At 44.1% G+C, this 10,811-nt stretch overlaps 1 protein-coding gene across 1 annotated transcript in view; it reads right to left on the reverse strand.

Annotated features, from left to right (window-relative positions):
- The window catches only part of LOC107565403 (serine/threonine-protein kinase WNK2), a 52,000-nt gene that overhangs the window by 38,310 nt on the left and 2,879 nt on the right, over positions 1-10,811 (reverse strand). The window contains exons 3-6 of the mRNA XM_016250634.1: positions 8,599-8,818; positions 6,206-6,443; positions 5,561-5,667; positions 2,678-3,208 (exon numbers count right to left, since the gene is read on the reverse strand). Coding sequence (XP_016106120.1) covers positions 2,678-3,208; positions 5,561-5,667; positions 6,206-6,443; positions 8,599-8,818 — 1,096 coding nt within the window. The remainder of the gene's footprint in view (positions 1-2,677; positions 3,209-5,560; positions 5,668-6,205; positions 6,444-8,598; positions 8,819-10,811) is intronic.

Raw genomic sequence — 10,811 nt, forward strand, 5'->3', positions numbered from 1 at the left:
TTTGGTACAGTTCTGGAGTTCCTGCAGGCCTGTTTATCTGCAGGGTTGACCCACTCCACCCTAGAGGGCTTCGTGGCGGCCATTGCGCCCTCCCCCGCCCCTCTCGGTGGCCATTCAGTGGGAAGACCCCCTCTTCTTACACGTTTCCTCTGCGGTGCGCTGAGGCCAAGGCCTCCGGCCAGAGAAGCTTATGCTAAGTGGTGGATCAGGATGCTATTCCATAGCCTTGAGCCCTCTGATCTCCCCTCTCCTTCAGGGTTCAAGGCTCACTCCTCCAGAAGTTGGCCTTCGGGACGGCGGGCCCCACCTACTTTAGCCATTCCTGGCTCTCTTTTCTCTCGCATCAGTTGTTCCACACTAGGCAGGGATTTGCAAGTTTGGCGGCGTGGGCATTCTCGTTCCCGTAGCGTTTCGACGCAGCTCGAGTTCCTGAAGGGGAACGTCTCTTCACGACTCAACCACATCGACGATTGGTTGATATTAGCTCAATCAGAGAGGATGACAGTTCGACATCGAGATGTCGTTCTCGCTCACACGAAAGAGCTGGGGTTAAGACTTAATGCCAAGAGAAGTGTGCTTTCTCCAGTACAGAGAACCACTTATCTGGTGGTGTGGTGTGGGATTCAACCACGATGTAGGCACGTATGTCTCTTGCTCGGATTGAGTCGATCGCGAGAGTGAGAGAAGGCCGGTCACTCACTGTCAAGCAGTTCCAGACTGCTGGGTCTGATGGCAGCCGCGTCCAATGTGGTTACTTTTTGACCTGCTGTACATGAGACCCCTACAGTGGTGGCTTACGTGCCTTAGACATGTGAAGGAAACCTTGGTTCTTATAGACATGTGAAGGAAACCTATGTCAGGATGTCAGGGCCTGGTGCTGGGAGCTCCTGGTCGCCGCATATGCTAGCGACAGATGCATCTTTCACCGGTTTCATGAGTGGAACACTTCCTCCCAGGCCTAAGAGATCGCTATGTGCTGGTGCACACCGACAACACAGCAGTGGTCTTTTATATATGTGGGGGCAGACATCCTGTCGAGGCAGGGGCCGGGGCCCGGGGATTAGAAACCTTACCCCGAGGGGTGAAGCAGACTTGGAGAGTCTTTGGCCAGGCTCAGGTGGACTTGTTGGTTCTCTCTCTGACTCATCCAGCTCCACTGGGGCTGAATGCCATGGTACAGACGTGGCCGAGGCTTCGTCTTTACACCTTTCCCCCAATTGTTCTGCTCCCGGGAGTTCTGGAGAGAGTGCGCTGGAACGAGGTCAATCGACTGCCAGTAGCCCCGTTCTGGCCGGGCCGAGTATGATTCTCGGACCTGATTCCTCTCCTCAACGGCGCTCCATGGGAGAGTCCCGTCAGGAGAGATGTCCTCACACAGGCGGAGGGTGTGCCCCCGCCCGGAGCTGTGGAAGCTGTGGGTGTGGCCTCTGAGGAGGCACAACTCATAGCTTCTGGTCTCTCAACCGAGGTTGTTGAGACCATCCTCCTTCCAGAGTTCCCTCTATGAGGAAACTGTATTTCTTGGTGCGGAGACCGCCAGCTCGACCCAGCTAACTGCCCGTTTGGTGCAGTTCTGGAGTTCCTGCAGGCCTGTTTATGCACAGAGTTGACCCACTCCACCCTAGAGGTCTTCGTGGCGGCCATTGCGGCCTACCCCGCCCCTCTCGGTGGCCATTCAGTGGGAAGACACCCTCTTCTTACACGTTTCCTCTGCGGTGCGCTGAGGCCAAGGCCTCCGGCCAGAGAAGCTTATGCTAAGTGGTGGATCAGGATGCTATTCCATAGCCTTGAGCCCTCTGATCTCCCCTCTCCTTCAGGGTTCAAGGCTCACTCCTCCAGAAGTTGGCCTTCGGGACGGCGGGCCCCACCTACTTTAGCCATTCCTGGCTCTCTTTTCTCTCGCATCAGTTGTTCCACACTAGGCAGGGATTTGCAAGTTTGGCGGCGTGGGCATTCTCGTTCCCGTAGCGTTTCGACGCAGCTCGAGTTCCTGAAGGGGAACGTCTCCAGGTTACGTATGTAACCATGGTTCCCCGAAGGGAACGAGATGCTGTGTCTCAGGGCCATACTTCTGGCATCCCTGCCAGCGCTTGTGTCACTCCTAGAAGCTGACGCCGGTTTCACTGCACATGCTTTTAAGCTTCCTGGTCGCTATGTCACCCCACCCGTGACGTCTCGCCCATCCATTGGACTGATTACACATGTGATTCAGAGCGTGGTCACGCTGGAGGCGTTGCCGTAGCGTTTCGACGCAGCGTCTCGTTCCCTTCGGGGAACCATGGTTACATACGTAACCTGGAGACGTTTTCTTCCGGGAATGTACACGTCACAATATCCTAAACTGAATCATACCTAAAGCCAATAAAATAGGCTTCAGAGACTGTGAACTGTCAGATATTAGAAACGTATGTCTGGAGTGGCCTTTGGGTACAAATGATCTGGTCTTACAATTACAGAATAGTAAAAAAAAAATTTCTCCAACATTGAAACTGCTTTTGTGTATAGTAATTTGATTTTTATACATTTATCCCGTTCAGTTTACTACTTGCTCAAGATATAAGATATGATGATAGGTTTCACATCTGAAGGTGGTATTGAGCGCAGGTTTTCAAACAGCTGGGAATTGCATGCAGGGTTCACATAAAAGATAAAAACAATAAATGACAAACAAGCATACCTGTGGGACAGGTGGTGCAGGGCTGGTCTGGCTCAGCTGCACAGGAGCAGTTTGCTGCACGTTTGAGAAGTTGCGGTGTTGCCCATCTGTTGTGGCATTCGCAGTTGGTTGCTGCAAATGTTGTAACACAGGTGTTTGTTGAGGCTGTGCAGATGCTCCGCTCTGAAAACTCTGATCTGCAGGCAGCACTGCTTCTGTTTTAGATGGGAGACTGAGTTCAGTGTGCTGCATGGGTGGAAATGTGTGTGCAATGGCTAGCTCTGCTGCGGCAGGATGGTAACTCGAATGCGTGGCACTATGCGTGGCACTCGGATGCGTGTTCAACTCTGCAGTCTGACTTGTAGATGCAAGCTGCTGTGGATTCACGGTTTGTGGTGCAGTTGAGACGCCCTGCAGAAGTGCCAGCGGCTGGGGAGTGGACAGAATCTGTCCGGTGGCCTGCGCGGGGGACTCTGAGGAGACAGGAGGGTACATCTGCATGTGTTGAGCTGCAGCCGGTGCAGCCTGGCTTTGGACTCTCAGAACAGAATACTGCAGAAGAGGAAACAAACTAATGAGAACCCACATACACTTCCGTTCCATTACACAAACTATAGGCCAGATTTACTAAACAGGGCAAATTTGCTTTAGACCACAATCCCATAAAAGCACTGATGGGAGTGGAAAGTTCTGCGGTTGATCTTCAGACAATGCACAAATTAAAGAACACAGTTCATCTTCATAATGACCAACGCAATCTACCAAGAGCAGTGCAAATTAGCATAAGGTCGCAAACAAATAGAGCCGATGATAATCAGCTGCAGGTAATCTACTAACAACACAGGCACACAATGGGTTAAGACATGCTTTTTTGGGGGCGTTAAATAATGGTGCAAACACCTGTAAACTGACTAGCAGAAACCTTACTAAATCGCCATGAATACTCTCCTCCCTTTGCATCTGAAAGGGAAACTCCTACAAATGCATATGCAAAAATAACTTTGTCCATACCTTTTCATCACTTATTTTTTACCGCATGTCTTTAGTAATTCCTGACAGAAATTTTTTAAAGCCTAAAGTTTGTGTTGCCGCAAGCTGTTGGTAAATCTGGCCCAAAGTCTAGTATGTTGGATTGTTGTGTACGAATAAAACAGCACACGCCGACAGCTACTACAGTGAGTAACACAGAGCCATGCAGACCACACACAACCAGGTCAAATGAAAGCTTGAAACGATTAATAAAGAAGTTTAGCATCATGACATCAGACATATCGTAAGCGTAGGTTAGGTTTTCGGGGAGGAAAATGGATTGTTGGGATCTCCTCTGTTAGAGAATAGCAGTAGAGACAGGTAAGTACGGTTACAGCCACTGAGAGGAAGCATAGAGGAGAAGAGTCCTACAGGCACCTGGGAGCGACAGCAGAACCACTGCAAAGGCTGGAGGAATCCAGAGCATTTCCTCTACAAGCAGCAGGGTGACACCGTGTCCTCCGGCGGAGCGACCTACCGCGTCAGTCACAGAGCGCTCGCCGGCACAAAAGCTCGCTCTGCGACGGGATGTCAGGTCATTGCTGTGGCTGACTCTTTCGGACATCATCGGCGGGGCTCTCAGAAAGGCAGGAGCAGGCTGATGTTTGTGGCCTGTGATGCTCTCCAGAGATTTGTTAAGCTGGGAGAGGTCAGAGGTCTCACTGAAGGAGCCCCTGCGGACATCAGGGATGTGCGGAAGCATAAATGAAGAATAGGGCGAATGTCTTCTATCTGCACATGTCCCAAGCAGGAATAACGACAGGTAGGTCTGACACGGGGGCGGTGGCTGCTGAGAGGTGGGGCTTAACGAAAGCCGACGCCCCTGCCTTGCCATGGAGACAGATTCCTCCCCTTTTGTCTCAGAGGATGGCCCCACTGATGTGTCGCTATAGCGACGAGTCGTAACAGGCCAAGGAGCGCGCAGCAAATTTCCATTGCAAGAACTTCCGAATGCATCTTCTGTCATCTCTGATTGGTCTCGTGGTATTTGAAAGGAGGAAGTACTCGTGGGTCGGAGCAGGAAACAGAGACGCTCGTGACTTCTGATTAACTCATTTACAGAAGTGCCTTCATGACGTGCACCCTGGAAGAAAAGCCACTTCTCTGAACTATTATCATGGAATGGCAAACAAGGACCTGAAGCACAGAGCTAAAAACACACAACAAATAAAGGACACAACAAACTAGATTTGTACATTTTTAGAGGAAAATTGAATGATGTTTGAATAGGCTCAAATGTTTTTGTGTGTACAATACACTATATTCATTACAAAAATATAGTGTTTAGGATTTTAATTGCAATAGCTTTTTCCAGGTGTAGATATCCCACTTTTAAAATGACAGTTGTTTAAAATAATCTCTATGATATTCTGCTCTGTAGACATAGATTTATTTATTTTATTATTTATTTATTTATTTTTGTAATTTTATCATCATCCAGATGAAAATGTTACATCTGATAGCTTATAAAAGTAACAACAGCACATCTCTCCTCAACAAGCTGCATAACTTTAAGGAATCATGTCTGGAGCACAGATGAGTGTGAGCACCAGTGATAGTGACGCCTGCATTAGCCAACACCACTAACAAAACAGACTAATGAAACACAGACCGTCTTCATGCATGCTACATAAGGTAAATAATGAAACCACCAGGCAAAAATTAAGTGGTTGATGACAAGGTGAAAACACGGTCCAGTTACAGAGCTGCAAACATTGTGTCAGTATGATAAAATTATGGTCTATATTTAAAAGCTATGCAAGTACAAGCAAGCATGCATGTGTCCACTTCACACGCTAGCAGGGCAATGCAAACTTCACAGATCACTATGCTTTCTGACGTGCATCAGCAACAGTGATGGGGAGTGATACGGACCTGCTGGTTTGCTGTGGAGACAGATTCCTGTAATGACTGGTGTATGACACTGTGCAGACCACTGCTGTAGGAGTCCGAGTACACGGTTGAGCCGATGCCACTGTCAGCTAGAGAGACACAGAGAGAAGACAAACACATACTAGGAATATTCTGCACCAAACACACGACAGAATCACTCGTCCCTTAGTTTACATGGTAACAAAATGAGTAAAATGACTGGAGATTGTTACACAAACTATGTTTGTAAGGGAGTCTGTGACTCATGTTCATATTTTAACAACAGTCTGATATTTGAATAGTTTTTTTTAGTATTTAGAGCATTCTATGTGAATATCTGTTAAACTGTAATTTATTCCTGTGATGCGCAGCTGTATTTTCAGCATCATTAATCCAGTCTTCAGTGTCACATGATCTTCAGAAATCAGTATAATATACTGATTTGCTGCTCAGTTATTAATAATGGTTCATATTTGACCAAATGCATTAGTGTACTTCTGTGATTATTTGGGTGTTAACAAAGATTCAGTATATTATTAAGTGCTTAATGCGTGTTGTTTTCTTCGGTAAACAGCATGACGTGGAAGACTCTCTCCATAGAGCTGAAGCTGTATTTAACCCCAAACCTTCACAAACACGCAGGCTTACATGTGGTGGAGGTGGTCCTGGCACCGAGCGGACACACGAGGACATGTTGATCCACCTCCGGCTCTTCAGGCTCCAGCAGACTGGGCGGTTCACAGAGGACGGGCCCCGTCTCGCCTGGCACGGCCTGGGAGGCCCTCGGCACCGTCCTCTCCCTGCGCCACTTGATCAGAGCCACTCGGTCACGGAGAGACTTGCCCACTATCTTTGCATCGCTCTCATGGAAGAAACCAGACTCCACCTGATGGAAGGATGAGAGGGGGCTGGTGTGAACACGCACTTTTAGAGCAGAAGCGAGAGCTCTATTTAAGGAACAGAAGAACGCAGATCACAGAATTAAAGGAAAACTGTCTTTGGAGGAAAGATTAAACTAGACACACTGCACTAATACAGAAGAAAAATCCACCAAATATGACTAACGACAAGAACAATTGTTTAAAAAATAGAAGAATGAAATCATGGTTGCTTTTTTATAAAAACTGTAAATAAAAATAAGCTGAAATATGTGACCCTGGACCACAAAACCAGTCAATTTCAAAATTGAGATTGTATAAATCATCTGACAGCTGAATAAATAAGCTTTCCATTGATGTATGGTTTGTTAGGAAAGGACAATATTTGGCCGAGATACAACTATTTGAAAATCTGGAATCTGAGGGTGCAAAAAAATCTAAATATTGAGAAAATCATCTTTAAAGTTGTCCAAATGAAGTTCTTAGCAATGCATATTACTAATCAAACATTAAGTTTTGATATATTTATGGTAAGATATTTACTAAATATCTTCATGGAACATGATCTTTATTTACTAACTATCCTAATGATTTTTGACATAAAAGAAAAATTTATAATTTTGACCCATACAATGTATTTTTGGCTATTGCTACAAATATACCCCAGCGACTTAACACTGCTTTTGTGCTCCAGGGTCACATTTAAATTGAGATTGTATAAATCATCTGACAGCTGAATAAATAAGCTTTCCATTGATGTATGGTTTGTTAGGAAAGGACAATATTTGGCCGAGATACAACTATTTGAAAATCTGGAATCTGAGGGTGCAAAAAAATCTAAATATTGAGAAAATCATCTTTAAAGTTGTCCAAATGAAGTTCTTAGCAATGCATATTACTAACCAAAAATTAAGTTTTGATATATTTATGGTAAGATATTTACTAAATATCTTCATGGAACATGATCTTTATTTACTAACTATCCTAATGATTTTTGACATAAAAGAAAAATTTATAATTTTGACCCATACAATGTATTTTTGGCTATTGCTACAAATATACCCCAGCGACTTAACACTGCTTTTGTGCTCCAGGGTCACATTTAAACATATTATATTAAATATAAAATATTTGATTCTGGCAATTCTCATTGCACTACATTGTATTATTTCATTTTAATACATAATCAAAAAAGGATTTAAAAACTATGGATGCACAATACTTTGCAGATCTTCTCACATTACAGAGGAAAACTGTCAAAAAAAAAAAAAAAAAAAAAAGGACATTAATTACCCTAACATTAATTTTGCGCTTTTGTGAGATTCATCCATGAAGGTTTTTGTGTAGAACGGCAAAACGGAAAGATCAATACCTGTCTAGTGAACAAATGGCTGACAGGGTGAAACAAGAAAACCTTTGTTATGTTTGCAGCGATCCGTATAAATAGCAGCTGCCGACTCATTTTCTCTTTAGCAAACATTAAAATGCTCCGATTACATAATGTGTGATTACAGCAACAAGATTTTTCAATCCAAACGGGTCCAGGAGGTCACATACTGTCCTTAAGCGCATGTTTGAGCATATATAATGCGCTCAAGTGGCTTTGACTGCTCAACATAAGTGTGTCCTGTATTAAAATCTCCAAACCGGTTTTGGTAAGAACTACAGCAGGTGATCCAGAGTTCCTGAGAAAGCGAGGGTGGTTTTCATGAAGTCTCAACAAGTGTGACCAAACACAGGACTCAAGTGGCCAAATAAAACCTGAAAGGGAAAATGGCCTAACGAGCAGAGGTTACAAGAGGATAGAAAGGAGTTAATTCATGAACATATCACCCACCGCTCTAACAGAATAATTCACTGCTGGCCAGGACATTATTCCATTAAATCCTGTGTTTCACAATACAGACTGGAAATATCTCTAGATCAGTGTGGATAGATAAGATACCAGTGAAACAGGAAGACAACATCAGATTTCATGGGCCATGAAACACACCGCTTGTGTTTGTGGTGTTCACATACCACAGTTAAATCTTGTTTACTACATTTACATTTACATTACGTTATTTTGAAACTGAACAGTTCTGTTAGGAAGCTGGATTCAATGACAAATGCAATCATTTCTCTTTGATCTCATTACGGTGGTCAAATCGCTCAAACACGCACCATCTCCTGCGCCACGGCTTCAGGGACCTCCTTCTCCAGGTCGAAGCTGAACTCGATGGCTCCTCCGTCCCTGTACTTGCCCTTCAGCTTGCGGGGATCCTCCACCCACAGCTTCAGCGCGATGCACGTCTTCAAGCCGTCGTCCTCCTCCGCCAGCTCCACCCTCACGCCGGTGTCCTCTGCGAAGAACGCGTGATTCAGCAGGTCCTTGATGGAGTAACTGTGGGAAGAGTGTCAGCGGAGCGGTTACTGGACGCAAGAGGGCACACCGTACAATTAAAATCATTTTCTTTCTTCTCCAGCAAAAGGTCAAAGGCGCGTAACCTTCAGGAAATGCTGATCAACAACCTCAGAAACTCAAACTACTGTATATTATGAGTGATTTAGTTTCTGCTTGCACTTTGGAGCCCTATTGACAGCATTTGGGACGTGTGTGATTACAGTTTAAGCCCTTTCAAACACTTGTGTGATTTATTTTCTATTTTAAATAAAAATGCATAGAATTACAACTAAGCGGCATTGATAATAGAGCTGCAGGTTCAGAAGTTAAGTGGTCACCCAGCAGGGATTAGCTGCTTTGGGAATAAAACTTGGTTTGTATTTACAGATAAACTTTTTATCCCATAAAATAAATTATAAAGTGTTTAATATTCGTACAGTATGTTTGGTAACAGGGTTGAACAGCTGTGTTTAATGAATGCATTCAACACTATAATGATCAACCTGCGATGGCAAAATTATTTGTGTCTGTATTCAGATAAAACCGAACGTGGGCGGTGGATTAACCTGGAAATTTGTCTGAACTGCTTGAAAAGTTATTCTGTTTCCTTCATAGTTAACACAGAATAGCACACATGCCTTGCATGATTTAATTACAATTCCTCTGAAAACATTTCATTAAAACAAAAAGTAAACCTTGAAATGTTCCTTAGTACAGTTGACACTGGTTTTAGTAGCATAAGCTCATTTACATGTTGGGATAGGTGGGACAAAAGTTCCCGTCACTTTTTACACAATTGTGACTTTGTCTCCATCACTTCATACACTCACCATTGCGTTGTAGTTTTAGTTGTTTATCTGAAATATCATGCTGTCTGCTGGATCACTTGTTATCCAGCAAGAACAAGGAGTGACTGCATCCAACGAATACTTTTTCTATTATTTGAATGCATTATTCATTTTAAAGTCATAAAGACATTTTATGCTAGTATAGTAATGGGACACTAAAGCGTAGCCTGCTGAAATATTTACTTCACTGTTAGTCAATCTGAGACTGGTGAGTGTAAAATATGAGAATAAAAACATGAACTGATGGTTTTTACTAGACCAGGGTATCTGCAGGATACTTAAACTCAAATGTAAGACTTTTTTAAAGACCTGCACAAATAAAATAAAATTGACAACCCTCTACTATGCGAGTAAATCTTACTCTGGGCGACTAAATAATGTCTACCGTTAGCCATCGGCTAATAAATTCTTAGATTTTACTCGCCAGTGTGTGTGTTAGAGGCTAATCTAAAAACATGGGTTGATTTTCACATTGGTCTGAACAAAAATTATTGAAAATGCACATTCATTCTCTGCCAGCAGGAGGTGCTGTCAGAACAGCAGAAATACAGTGGTTTCCCCGGTAACAGCAGAGTTCATGTTTATTCAATGAAATCACAGCTTTTTGAAGTTTAATCGTCACATTCAGACGTATCGCAATTCTCGTCTATCCTCCCCAAATTTAAGACCTCCTGAAATCACAATCAAGACTTTCTTGTACCATTTAAAGGGGTCATATGATGCGATTTCAATTGTTCCTTTCTCTTTGGAGAGTTACAAGCTCTTGGTGAATAAAGAAGATCTGTAAAGTTGCAAAGACTAAAGTCTCAAATCCCAAGAGATATTCTTTATAAAAGTTAAGAGTCAGCCACACCTACCTAAAACGGCTCGTTCTAACACGGCCCTCATGTCTACCTCACTATGTGGGAAGATTTGCATAACGCCGCCCAAATAAAAAAAACTTTATTCTCGCTGTAGTATTGTTGCCGCCGCCACCGCCATGTCGTAAAGACTGTGTGCTTCATTGTGAAAGCGAAACTACTTTGTTTGGTCTTCCAAAAGAGGACGATATCTGCTTCGTCATGCCTGGAGCTGATCCGTGCTGGTCGCTGAGGAAATACTACAACTTTGCGCTGTGGATCGCCGGATCGGCTTTCACCATGGAC

This window comes from Sinocyclocheilus grahami, unplaced genomic scaffold (assembly GCF_001515645.1).
Source record: "Sinocyclocheilus grahami isolate Dianchi unplaced genomic scaffold, SAMN03320097.WGS_v1.1 scaffold1000.1, whole genome shotgun sequence".
NCBI lineage: Eukaryota > Metazoa > Chordata > Actinopteri > Cypriniformes > Cyprinidae > Sinocyclocheilus > Sinocyclocheilus grahami.